Consider the following 22,848-nt stretch of genomic DNA (forward strand, 5'->3'; position numbering starts at 1 on the left):
ATGCTTATGAATGACTAAGCTAAGTCTTGTGTAATTTCGTGTTCTTGTTTGGCTGAGACAGGATTAATAGATTAATATTCCATGCATTTGGAGGGGGTGAAAACCTTCTGTAATAAAGCTAAAGGGACCACTGGTGCAATCTGGAGCAGAAAGGAGGCTCTTTTACAAAAACCAAGAAGGACCCATGTTCAGTGGGATTGTTCAGGATCTTGACTGCTATTGCAACATTTCTATAGAATATCAATAATGAAGGGTCATTAGATATTCCATTAGAAAAGGTGTTAGGATGGGGCGCCTGGGTGGCTCAGGCAGTTAAGTGCCTGACTCGGTTTCAGCTCAGGTCACGGTCTCATGGTCTTTGGGATCAGCTCCGCATTGAGCCCCACATAGGACTCTGGACTGACAGAGTGGAGCCTGCTTGGGATTCTTTCCCTCCCTCTCTCTCTGCCTCTCCCCTGCTTGCATGCACATGCTTCCTCTAAATAAATAAATAAAATAAATAAGTAAATAAACAAACTTAAAAAAAATAAGGTGAAAATGCAATTTAAAAAAAGGCATTAGGAAGTCTTGATCAAGTTGTGGCTAGCTGGCTAGCTAGTTTGTATGCTGTTTAACTGCATCACAACCTAGAATTGCGGAGATGCTTGTATGGAGTGGGAGTCTCCGAGACAGGGAAATATTATACAGCATATCTCCACTTGATTTGACTATAGAACTACCACCACCCCACCCCAGAATAGCTCACGGAACAAATTTCACATGGGATACAATTGGGAGACATTTTATCGTAAATAGCAATTATTTCATAACACTAAAACCCATGGAAATTTGCATAAAGATTTCGATTTGGCTAAGTGCCTAAATTTCAGGCACAGTGCTAGGTGCTTTCCCATATGTTGTCTAATTTAATCTGCAAAATACAGTCCTCTGAGGGTGATAAGGAAATTAGGCTCCACGCATTTAAGTAATTGGCCACAAGTCGCTAAATGAATGAGCGGCAGAGCTGAAAGTGAACCCTGACCTCACGACCTCAAAGTGAGTGCCCATCTCATTGGCTCGTGCCTTGGCATGACTCACACGTCATACCTGTCTTCTAGCCCTGCCCCAATCTCAGGATGGTCTGCAGAGCTCCCAAGCTCAGCTAACAAGGTCTCGCTCTGTTCCTCAAAAACACCCTTGCAGCCCACAGGTGCAGCCAACTTCTGACCGAGGCAGTTTCTTAACACATCTTCTACATTGACCTCTTTCATGGGGGGAAAAAAAAGTGAACTTAAAAAGAAAAGTTGACCCAGGCTGAAGTTCTGCATAACTCTGGGCTGCTTCTCCAGCTGCTGCATGATTCCAAGGACGGATTCTTCTTCTCCCTCTGGCTACCCTTATTCATTCTTGGCTTCAAAAGAGAAAGGACAAAGAGATCAAACCGAAAAAAAATTTCTAACAGGCGCACCCTGCAACGTTTTAGCAACTTTTATGAAACACCTTGTGGGGGAAGAGGTTGAAACTATGTGCTAGGTAAAGATTTCACATTATACCTGCAAGCCAGGAGTTAAAATATTTGCCTCCCGGTAGATCTAAGAACGCGCAGAGGAAGGGAAGGGAAAAAAATGGCACTTATTAAGCACCCACTGTGTACAGGTGCTTTATACATACTAATGAATTTTAATTTTCATCATTTCACAGGAGTATCATTCTCCTCCTTTTAAACGGATTACAAATGGAGGCCTAGAGAGACTGGGTAACTGACCATAATCACACACTAATAAGTGGTTGCAAGATGTGTCTGACTCCGAAGCACTGGTTTAGGGTACTCAATATCCTGCCTCCTGGCTAAACACCGTTTTCCCATTACCACGAGAGAAAGACAGCATCAGAAACACAGGTGTTCATAGCATTAGATTATGGAGATTAATAGCATCCTCTTTGAATTGATAAGCCTTAGAACACTTGGAAAAATATTTTTTAACCTTTCAGTTTTCTTAAGTCATATGCTACTTGATTATAAATGAAGAGCTAGTCGTAAGAATAATTTACTCACAATTTTCGCTGCTGTAAAACCTTTCACTGAGAAACTCAAAATCCTTAATGAGTATCCATTAAGGCCCTTTGAAGTACAGACTCATCATTATTTACTTTGGGAAGTGAGGAAACTGAGGCATAGAGCAGCTAAGTACCTTTTTCCCACACTCTTGTTAACCTAGATTAATGTCCCAGATCCCAAACTGGGGTTTTAATCCCAAGCGGTTCTTGCAGTTCATTGTTCCTTCATGTAAATGAGTCAAGCAGCCGCAAAATAAACTATCAGGAAATATACATATATTTTTACTTTACTGCAACACTATCGAGAATTTGGGTAAGATAATTCTTTGCCATGGACTAGGGGAGAGCTGCGGGCAGGCAGGGTGTCCTGTGTATTGTAGGATGTTTACAGCATCCTTGGTCTCTACCCACTAAACACCACCATCACCCCCTTCCCAGTTGTGACAATCAAAGCTGCCTCCAGACATTGCCAAATGTTGAGAATCATGCACATACCTTAGAAATACCGTAGATGTGTGTTAAGCAATCATTCTTTATGATAGAATGTTCTTTTATCAACGCTATCTTTCTCAATACTCTTATAAAATACAAGAATAGCTAAAGAATCCAGAGTAAGGGCCAGAAAGAACATGTGAGGATCATCTATCCTAGATTTTTTTTTTCAAATTTTGTGATTTAACATCAGTTAATAGGGCTGGGGAGAAAAAAGGTTTCAGGGGTCAACTTGGCCTGGGAAACAGTGGGTAAAAAAATTCCTTCCTTCACTTAACAAATATCTATTGAGCACTTACTATTTTCTGGTCATTCTCCAGGGGACTTGGGACTGTATCAGTGAACCCGAGGCCTCTGTTTACTTAGGCACATACTAAACAAATATGTTCATATCTAAACAAATTAGGTAGTATGGCCTGTATGATACTACTTTGGAAAATGACTACTTTGGAAAATTGGTCAGGATAAAGGGGATCATAGATGCCAGACTTTGGGGATGGATTGACTTTAAACTGGGTGTTTAATCTCAATTTTCAAGAGTCTCTTAAACTGAGGGTTGATGGGGGGTGGGAGGGAGGGGTTGGGATGAACACTGGGTGTTGCATGGAAACCAATTTGACAATAAATTTCACATTAAAAAAAAATAAAATAAAATGCTAACTATCTGAAAAAAAATAAATTGGGTGCCTAAATGGCTTTTCACACCAAAAATTAGGGGAAAATCAACAAAAATGTTATCTGAGAATCAACTATGTGAGATCTATAATTAAAAGTATAGTATATCTAATACTATTATCTAATACTATTACTTATAAATTATGTCCTATACATCATTAAATCAGTGTTATACTACACACACACACACACACACACACACACACACACACATCCCTCTTCCCTCTGGAGAGGCCATTGTTAAGATATTTATAACCATATCACTGCTTACATGTGTATGTAAAATATAACAAGGCAATATGTAAATTTAAAGTATGTGCCAAAGTAAAACAATAAGAAGAGGCTTAAGAATGGAGATGGGAACCTAAACAAAGCAAGACAGCTGTCTCATGCTGCACTTCAAGATCCTGCTGTGCACGGTAGAGGGACCAGAAGCCTCATGACTTATAATCTGGTTTAATCTCTACTGTTGCATCCTAGGTCTTCCACTCACAGTAGTGGTTGTTGGAAATTCAAATTCAGTTTCCACGTTATATCAAATTTCTTATTGTGGTAAGTACCCCACAATCACTGAGGGGAGTGTTTCTCAACTGAGGATGATTTACCCCTAAGGGACATTTGGAAATTTCTGGAAACAGTTTTGATTGGAGGGGCCGATGTGACTGCATCTAGCAGGCAGAGGTCAGGGATGATTCTAACCATCGTACAATGCACAGAACAACCTCAGTTACTATCAGGTCCCAATGTCAATGGTCTCCAAGTTGAGAAACCATGACCTAGGGAATTAAGGAATTCTCACTTCTTGCTAACTGACTTGAAATGATTGCCATATGGTCTCACATAAAGTGAGTCTATAAACTTCATTTCTGACCTTAGATTGAGCTTTGCCCAATGGCAATAGGAGAGGGGAGGGATCGTTAAAATGTGAAGATCTGACCCAACTCTTGTCTACATAACACCTACACATCCAGAGCTTTACAAATTTCTCTCGTGGGCTCCTGCATCTGGTTATCTACATGATGCCCAGCATACAGCTATGTGGCTTCTCACAGGGAGAATTCCTAAGTGATTGACTGCGTCTCTTTTCTTTTAGGTGTTTGTGTAGAATTTAAGCAAGTCTCAGCAATAGAAAGATCTTCAAAGTCAGTACTGCAAAAACCAAACACATTCAAAACATGTGTTGCACATATCCTGTAGGTATGCATGTGCTTTGTGATTTAAATATTTTTCTGGAAGGCATATAGCGTGGCTTACATTTCATGGCTTTTCAATGGGTCTTTATTATTTATAGTGAGGAAAATAAAACTAGAACAGTGTGTGATGACAACGTTATCCTGTAAGCAGTATGCAACTTTCTAATCGTCCATCAGGGAAATGTGCACACTTTCCCAAACACCAAAGCCCTTCGTGCATTGAAGCTGAACAGCACTCTTTGTGGTCCCTTTATGGATCTAGATCAGCAATCAAAATTACATTTAGCTTTAGGCTTTGAGGTCGCCTGGATCTGCAGAGTGACGTTGATGAATTTTTGCTTGTCGTGGTTCATATTAGCAGTAGATGGATTCTCTGAAGATTGGACGTTGAAACTCATTTAAACCTTATTGAGACTTAGCTGAAATTCATTGTATTTATCTATTTCACTCATTCCCATTGCTTTTCTTCCCTTCCTGTTTCATCTTTCCGTCCTTTCCTTCAATCCATCTTGTTGATTTTCCCCCCTTCTCATTTAGCGGGGTCCTTAAGGATTCTTGGCAATATGTGATTTTTATGGCATTTGTCATATTCTTGTCACTTGTTATCTTCTGGTTCTTTTATTTTTATTTTTTTAACGTAATTTATTGTCAAATTGGTTTCCATACAACACCCAGGGCTCATCCCAACAAGTGCCCTCCTCAATGCCCATCACCCACTTTTCCCTCTCCCCACCCCCCAATCTTGTGATTCTTTAAGCATAGCCATTTATTTCTTTACTTCTTGACTGTTCCATGCCAGATTTGAAATCAGTTACATCAAAAACCCATGAAGATCCCAAATATTTCTAATATGAAGATTCTGTTTTCACGTCAAAATTTTATGAAGACCAGCAAGCCAGGGACAATAAATTTATGTACTGACTGAATAAACATGTATGTTCATATAGATTTATGAACCTCTCCCATAATTCCATGCTCCCACACTACCTTGTCCCACTGGCCCCTTGTCCTTGGAGTAAGAGACAGTGCTATTGAATTTATCTTGCTGGTTCACTTAGAGTATGTAACTGTGACACATGATTGGTGCAAAGACATGAAGAGGTTATGAGGGGATACACTTACTCTTTAATATGAATGGTCCCCAGGAAAGCCTGAAGAACTCTGTGGAATTTGGAGACTCCATGCCCTACATGGTGGCACCCAGGATTTCTAGTTCTGCAGGAAAAAATTGTAAAAAAAAAAAATACATTTAGAAATCTAGAATAAAGAGCCTACATCTAGTTGGAAGATTGAGAATACAGTAAGGCAACCACTGAGGGTTTTGAAAATGTATAATGAAAGGGAAAAGAAAGAAACAAAAGTAATGAAGTGTGTTAAATGATGATAGTGAAGATTGCTTGTGTCTTATATGGCTGAAGGTTGCAGGGGTGCAAAAGGTAAGAACACGTTTGGAGAGAAATGTTTAGGTAACCAACTTCACATCTTCTCACCTCAAAAAGGGAAATGTAGGGATAAAATTGTATTCCTCTGCTTGAGCTCAAGCAACAGGAGTCATGAAGGACTTCAACTGGGAAGAAGAGTGGTACAGAAGGAATGGAACATTTGGCTTCAGATGTAGGCTGGAGATTTCAACTCTGCCATCTATTAGCTTTGTCGTAGCTTTTTGCCTTTAAGCTGATTATTTAACCTCTCTTAAGCTTGGTTTTCTTTTCTGAAAAAAAGAAAAAAAGAAAAGAAAAAAATTCTCTATGTATTATGAGGAGTAAAGTAGACAGCTTCCATCCAATGTTGGGATCACTAAATCTCTTGTGGGAAAAAGACCACCCCTGGTTATCAGGTTTATTCAGTTGCATCCAAGCTACATGTCAGCCCTTTTATATGCACAGAAGAAGGAATAGATGGTGGTTATAAAACCCATGCACATTGTAATTCCTGGGCACATCCTGAAAGATAACAGGTTATTAAACTGAACCTAAGTTCAGAGATATGCATCTGGAGCAGTTCTTGATGTACTAATGAGGGCCAAAAAATAAGAGAGAAGATTTCCTATCAGTGGCCTTTCCTGAAAAAAAAAAAAAAAGAAAGAAAGAAAAAAAGAATGTCTCCTTGAACTTCACAACTGCTGGTTTATTTCCCTTCAGAGCACTCAGGGTTGAGTCCCTTTCTTGTCATTAATAACTGGGGGACCTCTGACAGCTTCTTAACCTTAGTTTCTGCATTTGTAAAATAGAATTCTAACATTTACTCTTTCTGCCTCATGGCATTTGTTGTAAGCATCAGATGAGATTGTTAGTGAAATTTCTTTTTGAACTAAAAGGTATCAAGTAAGTGTAAGGAATTTTTAACACTGTTATACGTTGATGAACCACGTCTGTCACCATGAGAGGAACCTCCCACCATGAGTTCCGTCTCCTACCAATCAGAAGATCCCTACTGGCATTTACTATGCATTTTTAAAAATTATTTTCTCTTTTCTTTTCCTTTCATGCACAGCTTGGAACTGAAGTGGTCTCATATTGAATGGTCACAGGCTGAATATGAGGTCTGTGAGACTGTGGGCATATTATCCTTAGAAATTACCAGAAGGGGATATTCCATGGACTCAGCCTTCGTGAGTGTAAAGGTAACAAGTCTAAAATATAAACTTCCAGGCTAAAACTTGGGTTGGTGGTTGGTGCCTTTCATGATTTTCTTAAAGAGAAAACCAGAGTAACCAAGGAGATTTCAAATTGCAGGATTGCCACGTTTATTTTGGAGATTCTACATCAAACATCTCCTTGTCCTTCCACCTTTTATCTAACTTCATTAGCTCCTGGATAAGGAATTTCTAACTCACTTTTAATTTTTAAATCTGGTTACTAAGACCTGAAGTTTGATTTTATAGGGAGATGGATCCAACCTAGTGAACCCTGGCCAAGCTCTGCTTTGGAAAAGAAACCCTGCATGTAAGACATTCAATGAGGTCTCCAGACCACATTTCAGCCCCCAAATGGCTTTCTCTTAGTATGCACCAGGATCGCTTCGTGTGGTCTCAGTGGATGAGGAAAATCAAGGGACAAACTTAAGAGTCACCCAGGTTGGGGCGCCTAGGTGGCTCAGTCAGTTGAGCATCCGACTCTTGATTTCAGTTCAGGTCATGATCCCAAGGTCATGGGATCTAGCCCGCGTTAACCTCCATGCTGAGCATGGAGCCTGCTTGGAATGTCTCCCTCTCTCCTTCTCTCTCTCTCTCTCTCTCTCTCTCTCTCTCTCTCTCTCTCTCTCTTTCCTCCTGGGCCCTTCTCCTGCACTTTCATGAGCTTTTCTCTCTCAAAAATAAAAAAGAGTCACCCAAGTCAAAATTAAGAGAACATTTATCAATCCAGGCCTCTGAGATATAAAGGATACTCAGTAATCACTTTTAGACTGATTAGTCAACTTGCTATTGCTTTCCATAGACACGGACCATGGAGCACAACCAAAGACGTCTAGAATTGAAGGAATTTTTTTTTTTTTAGGAGTTGCCATCACAATACCACTTCAAGAGAATGGCAGCTTGAAAAGCTTTCACAAACTAACAATGGAAATGAGCTTTGAATACTGCTCCTCAATCTCCTGAAAAGGGCAGTGAGTGATATTAGCTTTTGGGGGAAAAAAAATGGTCATCTCAGTTAAATCTCAATTACAATAATCAATTCAAATCACCCTCAGAACCTTGTGCACCTAAATTCTACCATATCCACATTTGGTATTTATCTTTCCAGATTGTTCACACAAAAAGAAATCTGTCCGAACGGTTTTCTAATAATGCTTTGGTCTTCTACAGACCACACCATATGCTCGAGTCTAGAGTTTTGGGCCATATACCACTCACCTTGCCAGGTAGAAAGAACATATGTGGTGTGACAGGGAACCTTTTGTCTCCCGAAGCTGAATGCACACCGTGAGCCTGCCAGCTGAGTGGCCAGGCCTTCATCAAACACAGCCCTGAGCCTCCAGGGACAGCTCTACCTAGAGCCCAGGTGCTTACTGGCGTCTTGACCAGAAGCAGAGAAAGAGAAAGCGCTCTCCCCTGTGTTGTTTGCGCTGGTTCGAATTGTGCGCCTTCACCGAGATCATTGCTCCAACCACCTTGCCTCAGACCATTCCTTTTCCCACATCGGATTCTGCAAACCCAGTGGTGGTAAATACTAAGTACTTGCGTGTGCGCGGATATGTAACTTCCAGCATATGGTGGATACAGGAGAACGATGGGCTGCCTTTTCGCAACGAAAGGTGGTTCAGGAAGAGCCTTGGCATCGTAGGCCAAGAACAAATGGAAGCCTGGGAGGAAATACCCTCTTCAGCAAAACGTTTCCGCTGCAGACCCATTAGCAGATCTCGGGGCCTTTGATTACAAATGGAGGTAGGATCTAAAGCCAGAAAAAATGGGAACTTTTAAGTTTGCAATTGTGCACTTGATTTCTTTGTTGGAAAGTGAGGAAATATAGTAACTCCCTTTCTGGGCCATCTTAAATGTCTAAAAGAGTGCAAGGTAACAGCTGCTTGTTGTGCTTACGCAGGGTTCTCATCCGATGACCTTTTTCTTTTTCTTTTTTTTTAATTTTTTTTTTCAACGTTTTTTATTTATTTTTGGGACAGAGAGAGACAGAGCATGAACGGGGGAGGGGCAGAGAGAGAGGGAGACACAGAATCGGGAACAGGCTCCAGGCTCTGAGCCATCAGCCCAGAGCCCGACGCGGGGCTCGAACTCACAGACCGCGAGATCGTGACCTGGCTGAAGTCGGACGCTTAACCGACTGCGCCACCCAGGCGCCCCTCCGATGACCTTTTTCAAACTCGCCAAGGACACTCTTCTTAACACATATTTCGGCTCCCTCTGGGAGAAGATAAGGTCCTGACTGAGAGCCCTAAATCCCCTCTGGTTTTTAGCCCTAGGAGTGGGGAACAGGAGATCAGTAAGTAGTCTCTTTAGAGCAATTTTTGTTGTTGTTGTTGTCATTAACAACTTACTTCATGGAGCCTCGAAAACCCTCAGTCCTGCGTGCGGATTGATTTTGCGTGGCTGTTCACCAGGTCTGTCATCCCCGTGGAGCTTTCATTCACTTCTGTGAAGTGAGATGGTTTCACCCAGACAGGAGAATGGACGAGGCCTGTTTCGGTTCAACCTGTCAAAGTCACTCAGTGCCCTGGAGCTCGTAGGGTACCTCACAGCTACTTGTCTGGTGCTACTTCTCCCCGCCTCCCTTCCCTCCCAGACACTATTTCAAAGCCCGGTTGGGGTAGGAGGAAGGTAAGGTAATAAATGGATACTCGTAACAAAGAGAAAAATATTGTTTAAAGTTTATGTTGCTTTCTCCAAAGACCAAATCGTTTAGAAAGAAGCGAGAAGAAAAAAAGAAAAAAAAGCTTTACTTTTACTTCCGTTGATATTAGTCTAAGAAAAAAGTTAACTTTAAGGAAGATCCATGTAGCCTAGATCTAAAATGGTTGATTAGAATTTTTAAAAAGCCCTTATGTTAAAAACAGACTTAAGAGCATGAATTTAAGGGCACCCGGCTGGCTCAGTCAGTAGAGCATGCGACTCTTGATCCTGGGGTCATGAGTTCAAGCCCCAGGTTGGGCATAGAGCCTCCCTAAAAAAAAAAAAAAAAAAAAAAAAAAGGCATGAATTTAATCTGTTATGATACTAGACTAGACTAGATGGTTCTCTATTAAAATAATATTTATTTTTCTTAAAAAAGGATGTTTTTTTTCCCTCTTAAGGTCAAGCAAGTGTCCGCTACAGTTGGAAAAGACTTCACTCTGACTCCATCTAAACTGATTCAGTTTGACCCAGGTACATTTCGTGTCTATAGTTTGTTTCCTGTTTTTTGTAAGAATGTGTGGAGATTATGGGGACTTACTTCAGCCCCTGCAAGAGAGATCAGTTTGGCCTTGAGGTTTTGCCCTTCGTGTTTCACTTAATCACAAGTGAATATTCGTTTAAAATGAGAAGAAAACTCATAACGAATACAAAGAAAATATCCAGGCAAATATCCAAAAAATCCAGAAAATCATTAAAAAAATTATTTAGAGTCCTAACCCAAAGCTGAAATGGCCTCGTATTGTGATGGGAATTTTCAGAATGTCATATTCACATGAGGCCATTTCTACATGATTTCTCTTGGAATAGGTTGCTTTGAGGAGATTGCGGGGAAGATTCATTAGATAGCACATACTTTGTTTAAATCTGTGGAAAAATTTTGCTAGGTGCAAAAGGGGATATAAAAATATGGTGCCGACTCTTAAAGGCATTCTATCGTGTGGGAAATAGAGCCGTGAAAACAACTCCCTGATAGTACATTGGGACCCAAAGGAGGAGCCATTGTTCTGGTTGAGGGGAATCCTGGAAGACTTCCCAGAGGAGGTGGTATTCTGAGCAAGTAGAAGAAGAAGGAGAAGGGGACTTCAGGGTGAGCTGTGCCTAAAGCACTAAAGCTGGACCAACACCTTCCTTCCCTGGCCTCTGCAGAAGGGGCGGGTAACTCTCCTTCACTGTACCGCATGGTTCTCTCTCCTTCCCTCTCGTCTGGGATGGGCATGCATCACCTGTCCAGGGGCAAATGGAAAGCGCCTTGAGAAGCAGCCAGGGCTCGTGGCTTGGTGCTCTCCTGCAGAGGAGGTGTTCTGCCCTCCGAGAACATTCCACCAAGTCAAGACCCGTGCCATTGTCTTGCCACTGACACATACTGTTTCAAGCAAAGGCAGAACAAAATGGCCTGAATATCATCCCTGCTCCGGAACTGACAACCTTAATAGTAAACATAGAAAAGAAATGCCTTTCTGCAGTTTGCCACAAGTAGCATGATGGTTTGTGACTAGTTTGCTAAGGCTGCCCTTACTAAGTATCACAAACATGGTAACTTAAAAACAGAAATTTATTTTCTCACAGTTCTGGAGGCTATAAGTTCAAGAACAAGTTGTCAGTTCAAGAACAAGTTGATTCCTTCTGGGGGCTGTGAGAGAGAATCTGCCCCATGCCTGTCTTCCACGCTCTGGTGACTTGCTGGTCATTGGCATTCCTTGGCTTCTGCGGAATCCACACCAATCTCTGCCCTTGTCCCCAACATGGCGTCCTCGTGTATGTGTCTGTGTCCAAATTTCCCCTCTTTATGGGGAAATCAATCACAATGGATTAGAGGCCCACTCTAGTGTGACTTTATCTTGACAGTTACATCTGTAATGAGCTTTTTTCCAAATAAGGTCACATCCTGAAGTACTAGGAATTAGGATTTCAACATACAGATTTTGAGCGACCCAACTCAACCTATAGCAATGAACCTTAAATTTGACATGAAACAACCCAGATGTCGCGTTGGCCTCCTTCCTGTGATATTTAAGTTTGACTTGCATAAGTTTGTTCTTCAAGTGACCTACTTGGTAGAAGAGCTGCTTCCATTATGTATCTGATGTTTACCCACAGGTGGCCACAGGCTCTTAGGTTCTGGTCAACCCTAAGATGAAAGGATTTGGGGCAATTGCTCTGTGTATTCCCATTTTGTACTTCATGTTAAGGGAGTTCCAGCCTTTCACTAAAAAAAAAAAAAAAAAAGATTTATTTATTTTGAGAGAGAAAAAAAAGTGTGGGGGCAGGGGGGGGCAGGCGGCAGGTGGCAGAGAGGGAGAGAGAGAATCTCAAGCAGACTCCACTCTTGAGCCTGGTATGGGACTTGATCCTACAACTCTGGGATCATGACCTGAGCCAAAATCAAGAATGGGATGCTTAACCCAATGAGCTACCCAGGCACCCCTACAACTTTTCCACTTTCTGAGAGCCAAGAGTCGTTGTTATATGTCATCTTTATTATTTGAGGTCCGTTTGTCTCGAGATCTGGAGTGATTCTGGCTTTTAGTAGAGTTTGAGCAGCCTTGCCGGGTACTCTGTTGCGATTGATAGGAACTAAAAAGTATCACGTTTAGGGGAACCTCTCAGAGGTTCCACTGGATAAGACAAATACTGATTTGTCTAGAAGAGTTTACATGCTTTTGTGAGTAGATACTAGGCTTCTGGAGCATCTAACTGGTCAATTATTTGGGGATTATTTAGACATGTTAAGAAAAAAAATCTTGTAAGTTAGAAAGAAACAATCTTTGCCCGTTCATTGTTTTAGAATTTATTAGCCAGAAATGGTTTCATAAACTGAAGGCTTGCTTTAGAACATTTCAAAGTTCCCTATGTTCACAGGTCCTAGAAATGTTTATATACTCCCATATTGGTTTTTTCTTTAATTTTTTTTAATGTTTATTTATTTTGAGAGAGAGACAGAGTGTGAACAGGGGAAGGACAGAGGGAGAGGGAGACACAGAATCTGAAGCAGGCTCCCGGCTCTGAGCTGTCAGCACAGAGCCTGACGCGGGGCTCGAACCCACGAGCGGTGAGATCACGGCCTGAGCTGAGGTCAGGCGCACAACCGAATGAGCCACCCAGGCTCCCCCACTCCCATATTGTTAATCCTTGCCTCTTCTCGGTCTGGTGTCCCCATCCCCATTCCCCACCCCCATGCCCAAAGCAATCTGCTCGTTTGCTTAAAAACAGCAGCCTCTATGAAGGGCGAAGAAACAGAGTGAAAAATCAAAATTGGTGGGCTATTGGAAGGTTTGAGAATTTTTAGGAGGGGGTGGAGAGAAACGGGGTCATTGTTGAGACTGGTGAGCTATGCCTTGCTGCCATTGTACTGAACCCAAAGCTAATTCTGCTGATTTAGCATTCGGCTATTGTGGCTGATCTTGATTAGAAGTGTAAATACTCTTAAGGAAAAGATTGTTTTCCTTTCAAGTATGTGTTCTTGAAAGGTTTGCTGCTTTCCTGATTGAATGACTAAGTCATTCCTAAGAGTCAAAATGTTTTCCAAAGGAACAGATCTCTAACATGGCATTTACTAAAAAACATTGAGCAAATGTCTTTCCATCGTAAAATCCGCTTTGCAGGCAAGTATCCAGTAATGGCCCTACTCTGTAAAGTGTGTGTCTGCATAAAATGACACCTTTTCTTCAACGCCTTTTGTTTTATGGGAACAGGAGGCCGGTTCAAGCCTTCTGAAATTGCTTATAATCTCAGTGATTTAACAACTACTTTGCACCTTGAAAATGGGAGAGGAAGGAAAAAGAAAAACCCAGAAAGTTCTTACTTCCAATCTCATTAACCTAGAAAAGTTGGTTCTATGTGCACACCTGGTAGGCATAGAAACAAAATTGGAATGCAAGCAAACCAATCAGAAAGTACTTAAATGAAATTTGGAATAGATTTTCTCTAACCATCTGGTTCTACTCCATAAGGTCATAGAACAATGTTCAGGTTTTTGTGTGGGGGTGGGGGAGGGGGGGAGGTAAAAGGGGTACTATAATGTTTTTAAAACATGATTCTTTTTTTTTTTTTAATTTATTTTTGGGACAGAGAGAGACAGAGCATGAACGGGGGAGGGGCAGAGAGAGAGGGAGACACAGAATCGGAAACAGGCTCCAGGCTCTGAGCCATCAGCCCAGAGCCCGACGCGGGGCTCGAACTCACGGACCGCGAGATCGTGACCTGGCCGAAGTCGGACGCTTAACCGACTGCACCACCCAGGCGCCCCAAAACATGATTCTTAAAATAAGAGGCAATTGGTTGGGACTTGGAATTCTTTGTTGTTGTTATTGGACTTTTATTTGAATAATGCTTGACTTTTGGGGTTTTGAGAGTCAAAACAGTTCTTTGAATATTAAAATTCTCAGTATTTATATTCTTTCTTCACTGTCTGGTCTCTTATCCCTTCATGCCAGGTTTATTACAACAGCTGCCTCTGTGGTCTCCCCACTTCTAGCCTCTTTGCCCGTCTTCCTGGGCTCCTAAATCTTTTTGCATAACACTCGGATTCATTTTTCTAAGACATTCGTTTTCAAGGGCCTTCCCTGTTGCCTATGGCTGAAAGTCTGAATCCAGCCACCTGGTGTCCAGGGCTCTCTGCCTTCTGGCTACATCCCGCCGTTGCTGCCTTCCTACCTCCTAGTGCCTGGCGTGACCTCCCTTCCAGCCAGCTAATTTGCTCAGCCTTCCCCGTTCAAGGCCTTTGCTACCTTCCTGCCTTTGCTTGCGCTGTTTTCCCACTTCCTCCCTCCCAAACCTACCAACTCGGGAGCCCACATGCATTTAGTATTTACCATCCATCCTGTATCTTTTGGCCGCTAATCATACATAGCCTTGAACAATGGACTTTTCTGACATTTACATCTTGTCTCCTCAAAGAGATTTTAATCCTTTATGTCAGGGCTTGCCGATGTTGTACCTCTGGTATTCTCCATAGCAGCTAAAGCAAAGGTAAGTACACGATAGAGACAAAAATGTATATTGTGATAGGTTGATTTAATCCGTCCATGAGGTGGGAATTATATAGTATTTTATGTTAGGTGTTTCAACTTCTGTTTTTGCAAAGATCACGAAAGTAATTGATTTATGAATCAGTTGGTATGGAAAACTGAAATTGGCTGTCAGCTTGGGTTTTTTTTTTAAATAAAATTATTTCAAATACACTTAATTCTTTCCCCCCTCTAAGGGCAGCCAAGAGTAGGACGGGTGAACAGTTTCTTCTTTCCATTGAATTCTGCTGGGGGATTGAGGAAACTTTGATTAGATCCTTAAATCTGTAGGTAGGGGCGCCTGGGTGGCGCAGTCGGTTAAGCGTCCGACTTCAGCCAGGTCACGATCTCGCGGTCTGTGAGTTCGAGCCCCGCGTCGGTCTCTGGGCTGATGGCTCAGAGCCTGGAGCCTATTTCCGACTCTGTGTCTCCCTCTCTCTCTGCCCCTCCCCCGTTCATGCTCTGTCTCTCTCTGTCCCAAAAATAAATAAACGTTGAAAAAAAAAAAAATCTGTAGGTGACACGACCTTCAAACAGGTGGCTGTCCTATAGATGGACCAAACGAGAGGCATAAATCTGCAGCAAACCATCTACAGGAAGACTAGAATCCAGATTTTCGGAAGAGAAGGCTAGGAAAAAAAAAAAAGTTTGACTGCTTATATAGATGGGTTTATGGGAATAAGAGTCCTCACGTAGCCAATGAGTAAATTCCACAGAGTCAAGTTTTCAAAACTTAGTCCTGGAAGGTTAAACCATAAATTTGTTATCTTTTTTTCCCCTTAACCTTTAGCCTCCTTTCTCTACTGAACAGTACTTTTTCTTTTGTTAACTCCTCCCACCATTTTTTCTTCTTTTTTTTTTATTAAAAAAAAATTTTTTTTAACGTTTATTTATTTATTTTTTTGAGATAGAGAGAGACAGAGCATGAATGGGGGAGGGTCAGAGAGAGAGGGAGACACAGAATCTGAAACAGGCTCCAGGCTCTGAGCTGTCAGCACAGAGCCCGACGCGGGGCTCTATCTCACGGACCGTGAGATCATGACCTGAGCCGAAGTCGGACGCTTAACCGACTGAGCCACCCAGGCGCCCCACCATTTTTTCTTCTAAATAAACTAAAGGGGGAGACCCTGTAACCCATGTCATGGAAACTGGTCAGGATTAGACAGTCTCACAAGATTCTTCCCGCTTTCGTATTTCGTGTTTCTGGGGCTCCTTTGCATCCCACCTTAGCGGTGACAGAATGACAGTTCCAAACTGTTTGGGATTAAGTTCACAAAGTTACTGTGAACCGAGCTTGATTGTAACTCCATGAGCAGAGGCAGACAGAGAGGGAAAACAACAACAACAACAACAACAACAACAACAACAACATTGGCTCTATTTCTAAAACCCCCAGCCCATAAATACTCTCTAGGAGGATATCAAATACTGAGTATTACATCATTAGAAAAAGAAAGCATTTGTGGGCTAGAAGGACCTCAGGAAGCGGAGCAGCCGATAGAGGCAGCTGTCTTCAGAAATCAATCATTTCAAGGGTTCCATGAATAGTGTGAAGTACCATCCAATAATCACTTTTAACTGTCTGTACCAACCTCTTAAGATTTTTGGAACCATTAAGGTTTTAAGATTGCAGTGCTTGTTTATTCCTAAGAAGAGAAGGGGCAGGTCGGGGGGGGGGGGGGCGGCGGGGAGGGGAAATAAGCCTTGGATCTCATCGACTAACCATTTTTTTTGTTGTTGTTCATCCCTTGCCTAACGCGGCTCACTTTTTTTGTTACAGTGTTTGCATTGAAACGGAATCATCATTGTCCAGGAACAAATGTGGTCTTTTAATATTATTTGGGAGAACAGCAGGACCTCAGTGTGTCGGGAGCAGTACAATAGCTCACTCGGGCTACTGCAGCCTCGCTGTAGACATGTTAATTAATATATTTCTCTGACACCTAGGTGATTGAAATAGCAATTAAAGAGTAATTAAAATGTTTACTTCTTGTAGGAATGTCAACTAAGATGTGGAATATAGCAATTACCTATGACGGATTAGAGGAAGATGATGAGGTCTTTGAAGTAATTCTCAACTCCCCTGTGAATGCAGTTCTTGGCATAAAGACAAAAGCGGCAGTGAAAATTTTGGACTCAAAAGGAGGTATTCTTTTGATCCTCATCTCGAAATCAGGAGCGGTCCTGGCGCTCTGGCTGCTGGCTTTCAACAGCCAGTGTGCCTGATAACGCCTTCAAATCAGAATGCTTAATTTCTTGTCAAGAAAGCAACCTCAGTCGTGTTGCAGGCCCTTTATTCTGCTTTCTGCTTCATGTGGTTTTCGTCCCGCTAAGAACTCTCGTTTGAGAAAGGCAACAAGTCAGTGCCGTAGTTGTTGTTGTTTTTTTTTTTTTTTTTTCTCCTACCCGTTTGTTGTTCTCACCGAGGGGGAAACAATGTTGGTGAGAATCTATCGACAGTTATTTTCCCCCAGAGTTTGTAGGGCTGTAATTATCTTCCTCTGTGAAAGAGAGCTCTTAATGCCTAAAATCTGAGCCCCCACTGTAGTGTGACCAGGAAAATTCTAAGAGAGGAAGGAATTGGAGAAAAATAGACGTGAAAGGTGCAGCTGGCTAGGGGATTCAGGAGCAGCTGGAGAATATTAATGAATAACCTTGGAGTGCAGAGCCAAAATAGGTCCTGGATAGTATATGCAAAAGAACGACCTGTGAACTAAATAAAATAAAGACCAAGCACAGTCCTTGCTGCTCTGATTTTTTTCTTCCTGCCAAACCCTTTCTACTTACGTGTCTATTTAGCATTTGACAAGTGTCCCGTTACCATGCGCAGACTTAGACCCCTGATTTTACACCTGTCATGCCCCATGGTATGTTTTCCTTACCTGAAATCCGCTCTCTCCTGTTCTTTCTCATCCTATAATAAAATATAGACATTATCGTCTTCCCTTTATAATACTCATGTTTCCACAACATCTTTTCCCACCATCTTCATTGCCAAATTCACTTGTTTTTCAATAGAATTTTCTGTTCACAGGAAGTACATACAATACATGAACTCCACGCTTTAGACATGAAGTATAAAATATCCACATGAGGGTTCTGGGTTTAGGTTTTTGTCATACTTATTGGGAATGTTTCCCATAGAAGTAGCTCCAATAAGGTTTATTGGATATTTGTTCCGTGACAGTTGAATGCTCATTTTTATTTATTGTATTATTTTAAAAATTTTTTAATATTTTATTTTTGAGAGAGAGATAGAGAGCATGAGCGGGAGAGGGGCAGAGAGAGAGAGGGAATCACAGAATCTGAAACAGGTTCCGGGCTCTGAGCTGTCAGCACAAAGCCTGACGCAGGACTTGAACTCACGAACCATGATATCATGACCCAAGCTGAAGTCGGACGCTCAACCGACTGAGCCACCCAGGTGCCCCTGAGTGCTAATTTTTAGAACTGTTACTTGATTTTGCACTTTTCCAACAGTTCCAGTTTCTACCTCTAGGAGACTGGGGAAAGGATGAACCCTTGGAAGTGTTTACGGAGTGATACTTGGTCAGTGAAATAAACCTGATCTATTGAGGAATGCTGGAACACGCAGTGAGGCCGTTTCTCAAGTATGTGGCATGATTATAAAATCGTGACAATGGTTTCCGTTTGTGGTTTGTGAAATCATCGTCCTGACTTTATAATCGCCCTGTAGATGTGCAGAAGGGCACGGCTCTCCTCACGGAAACTGATGAAGAGTAGAGGAGTTTCTGGCAAATGGCAAAAAGGCAACATCTGGTGGGAACACCATCCATCTCAGTTCAATGACAAGCTGCCCCGGGGGCTGTGTCGACGTGATCACTTATCTGTTTGTGTACAATGAACTGACCTGCCATCTTTCATGCCTCCAGGACAGTGCTATCCTTCATATTCCTTCAACCCAAACAAGCACAGTGCGTGGGAGAAGGGCCTTTGGCCCCCGCTGTCCCCAGGGTCTTCCTCACCCGCCACTTCTGGTTCCTTTCATCTGAAAAGAAGACCCCTTCCGTCTTCCAAGCGGCCAGCAGTCACCAGGGGAGACACTCTCCAGGGCTTTGCTTCCACAGATCTTTCTCGTATGAAGCTGAGGACCCAAGGGAAAGGCAAAACAGTAAGGATGGGGAGCTTCGGGGATGTGACATGTGGAGTACATTGTGAAAGAATCAAAAAACACTAATGAGTGTTCCCCAATGCTGAAGAAGCTGTTTGCTTCTCATAATGAGTGGGAGCCATGGTTCCGTGCCCAATCAGGCAGTGTCTTTTGTATACAGATATCAGAATGCTGCCGCACTTCCTTAATGGTACTACTCGAGGTGATGGATATGCTGACTCATCCATATGGTTTCTGCTTTGGTTCCTTTTGTGATCAAAACAGATAGGGAATGACCAGTGACCCTGGAACAGAACGAGATTGTGTGATCTACTCGGGTGTGGAAACTGTGATGTTGACCTCATTAGCCCAGAGTTATAATCAGGCAAACACTCATGAGTGTATGTGCATTCCTGTGTGTGTGTGTGTGTGTATGTTTTCTTAGACCGCTGTGTACTATTGACATATCACCAAAGTAAGGATGTCTTTTCTCCATAACTGAAGCTATGAATGTCCGAATCAACACTGATAAGTTGTGAATAGGTCCAGTGATTTTAAAAACTCTAATGATTTGATCATGGAAAGTTGTTTTTTTTTTTAATGTTTATTTATTTTTGAGAGAGAGAGAGAGAGAGAATGTGGGGGGAGGGACAGAGAGAGAGAGGAAGAGGCTCTCCACTGACAGCAGAGAGCCCCATGTGGGGCTCAAACTCAAACCATAAGATCATGACCTAAGCTGAAGTCAGCGCTTAACCAACTGAGCCACTCAGGCGCCCCTGGGTATGGAAAGTCTTAAGAAACATACGTGTTTTGTTTCTTTCTTCTTCTTCTTCTTCTTCTTCTTCTTCTTCTTCTTCTTCTTCTTCTTTTAATGTTTATTTTTTGAGGGAGAGAGAGAGCCCGATGCGGGGCTCGAACTCACGGACTGCAAGATCATGACCTGAGCCAAAGTTGGACACTTAACCGACTGAGCCACCCAGGCACCCCTTAGGAAACATATGTTTTAAAAATTTTTAGACACTAACAAGATCTTACTGGAAGGGTTTTACCCCATTGCTAGTTATTTTTCAAGCCAAGTTTATTCATATTTTGTACTTTGTTGATTTCAGGTTCTTCCATCCTCTGTTTATAGAAATGGAACAGACATCATCTATAATGTAAGCACAGTTTGAGAGAATTACTAAATTTCTTATATTTATGGATGCAAAACATTTAGTGAAATTATTTTTCTTCTGCATTTATGTATTTCTCTTAAAAGCCTGTTTTGAAATTTGTTTCAGAGGCTTGGATGGCCAGGAAAGAAAAAAAACACCACAAACTTTTATCTTTTTTGCTTTAATCCAATTTTTGAGTTGCTCATTTTCCCGACAAATGTTTTTGTTTGCTACCTGGGTGTTTATGTTTTCTTTATTGTTGCTTTCTGATTTCCTCAAGTATCATGGAATGGTTTCCCTGCAACTACAGGATGATAGTTCCCCATCTCACCAAAGGAAGGCCAACATGTCCAGTATTAATCAGCCACAGAAGACAAGCCAAGGGGCAGAATTGCCTCAGGCAGATAAGGTGGAATCCACAACTGGCTCACACTTCTCCAGACAGGTAGGAAAATCTTTTTACTTCCTATTCACCTCAGAGCCAGCTGTTTGCTGGGCCATAAAACTGCCTTCTAGCTTGGGGACTGATTGCTCAACACAAATGCTACCTAACAAATGAAAACCTAAAGAAGGTGGGTGTGTGCTTAGCTTACAGTAAGTCAAATCTACATCACCTCTCCTTCCCACAGGCCCGGTTGCCCTCATTTCCAAAGAACTGCACACTGGAATTAAAGGGACTCTTCCACTTCCAAGAAAGCCTCCGAAAGCTGTACAAGTGTGATGGGATTACCTGGAGAGTGTGGAGCCCCCAAACTGAGGTGGGACCCGGGATGAACAGCAAAGTAGCTTTGCTGGCCGTATGCTCTGTGATAAGCTAACAGCAAGTGATCTGACACTTCGTCCACCTGCCCTTGTCACACTTGGAAGGTGAAGAGGAAAATAGGGCCCAGGTGGTGTTTTACAAATCACAAAGCACATTAGGTAATCGATGCAATTGAAGAAGGTGTTTACTCGTGTTGTTTAATTGTCAGAATGTCAAGGGTGTAAAATCGAAACAGTGCGGACTTCAGTGGTGTTTTCTGTAGAGAGCCATCACATCTCTCAAGGTGGAGAACTGGGATAAGGGCCGACCTCCTTTCTGGTGACAAAATGACTCTGTTCAAGATAGGGGACTCATAGATTCTTTGTGCGGAGAGCAGGCTGCAGATTTTAAAGACTTATCATGTCAACATGGACCACTGTATTTCAGGAGGTGGAAGGTGGATCCTGCCCGGCTGGGTGGCACCGTCACTCAGGCTACTGCCACTCCGTGATCACGGAACAGAAAGGCACCTGGGACACAGCAGCCCGAGCTTGCCAAGAACAGTAAGAAACCCTATTTCCTGTTAATTAATGTTTTCTTTCATACCATTTCTCTTTTTCCTCATGCAACTTCGGGGTCGCTTCTTTCATTCAAGCGTCGAGTGTCTGATATCTGCTTGGTTTTGTTTTAGGAACCCCAGGAGAGTTCTGTAGTTCAGGATGGATTTGAGATTGACCTTGATAATGTGTTTTGACTTACCGCTTTTATGTGAAAAATGTGCCGTTGCCGAAGTTCTATTTTTTAGCTTTTCTTGATCTTTTGGAGAAAGTCAGAAGGAGCTTTTCTGAGTCCGCAGCATTGTAGTTTCTATCATTTTGTTATTAGTAGTATTAAGTAAGCGTTCCTGCCCACGAATTTGAAAATACATGGCAATGAAAGGATCAGACCTATGACAATGCAAGAGACATCGATGATTGTGAAGCCAGACAAGTTGGACAAAGGGTCAGTGGGTCCGTGGGCAATGGGACACAAGATGACTTGTGGTCAAATAATGACAACAAAATTTATCTATTCCAGAAAGACTTTAAAAATGCATATGTGCCTATCCCTGACCCCCCCTTTTTGTCTACCTGGATATTATTCGGCTAATATGCCCCAACCGCTGGAAACTGAGACTAGAGAAGTCTCTGGTGAATAACAGTCAGATTTTGCACTTCATCAAATTCAAAAAGTTATGCTCCTCTAAAAACACTATTAAGAGGGGCACCTGAATGGGTCACTGGGTTAAGCGTCCGATGTCGGCTCAGGTCACGATCTCATGGTCTGTGAGTTGGAGCCCCGCGTCAGGTTCTGTGCTGACAACTCGGAGCCTGGAGTCTGCTTCAGATTGTGTCTCTCTTTCTGCCCCTCCCTCACACACACACACACACACTACACACACAATCTCTCTCTTGAAAATAAACATTAAAAAAGATTTAAAAATAAATAAATAAAAACACTATTAAGAAAATGAAAGAGCAGGGTGCCTGGGTGGCTCAGTCGGTTGAGCGACCGACTTCGGCTCAGGTCATGATCTCACCACTCGTGAGTTCGAGCCCCGCATCAGGCTCTGTGCTGACAGCTCAGAGCCTGGAGCCTGCTTCGGATTCTGTGTCTCCCTCACTCTCTGCTCCTCCCCTGCTCACACTCTGTCTCTCTCTCTCAAAAATAAATAAAGATTTAAAAAAATTAAAAGGAAAAAAAGAAAATGAAAGAGCAAACCACATTTGGGAAAGCCAATCTCAAATCGTATATCTACCTAAGTCTCAAATCCAGAAAACGCAGACAATTCCTATAAATCAGTAACAAGAAGACAACCTGATTAAAAACATAGCAAATGACTTGGAGGCTTCACAAGAAAAGATATACAATTGGTCAATAAGTACATGAAAAGATGTACCACCATTAGACGTCAGGGAAACGCAGATGAGAACCACGGTGAAATACCATTTCCCACCCACTGTAAAATCACCAAGACTGCCAACGTCAGATGGTGCAGAGCCAATGGAATTCTCACGTGTGTTGGTGGAACGGTAAAATGGTACCACCACT

At 42.2% G+C, this 22,848-nt stretch overlaps 1 protein-coding gene across 9 annotated transcripts in view; it reads left to right on the top strand.

The window, feature by feature from the left end:
• The window catches only part of FREM1 (FRAS1 related extracellular matrix 1), a 285,770-nt gene that overhangs the window by 239,574 nt on the left and 23,348 nt on the right, over nt 1–22,848 (top strand). For all 9 annotated transcript variants that reach the window (XM_047830267.1, XM_047830262.1, XM_047830266.1 and 6 more), the window contains 8 exons: nt 6,891–7,020; nt 10,143–10,215; nt 16,747–16,896; nt 18,644–18,882; nt 19,971–20,018; nt 20,296–20,460; nt 20,645–20,773; nt 21,205–21,320. In XM_047830267.1, the coding sequence (XP_047686223.1) occupies nt 6,891–7,020; nt 10,143–10,215; nt 16,747–16,896; nt 18,644–18,882; nt 19,971–20,018; nt 20,296–20,460; nt 20,645–20,773; nt 21,205–21,320 (1,050 nt within the window). The remainder of the gene's footprint in view (nt 1–6,890; nt 7,021–10,142; nt 10,216–16,746; nt 16,897–18,643; nt 18,883–19,970; nt 20,019–20,295; nt 20,461–20,644; nt 20,774–21,204; nt 21,321–22,848) is intronic.

This window comes from Prionailurus viverrinus, chromosome D4, assembly GCF_022837055.1.
Source record: "Prionailurus viverrinus isolate Anna chromosome D4, UM_Priviv_1.0, whole genome shotgun sequence".
In the NCBI taxonomy this organism is placed as follows: Eukaryota; Metazoa; Chordata; class Mammalia; order Carnivora; family Felidae; genus Prionailurus; species Prionailurus viverrinus.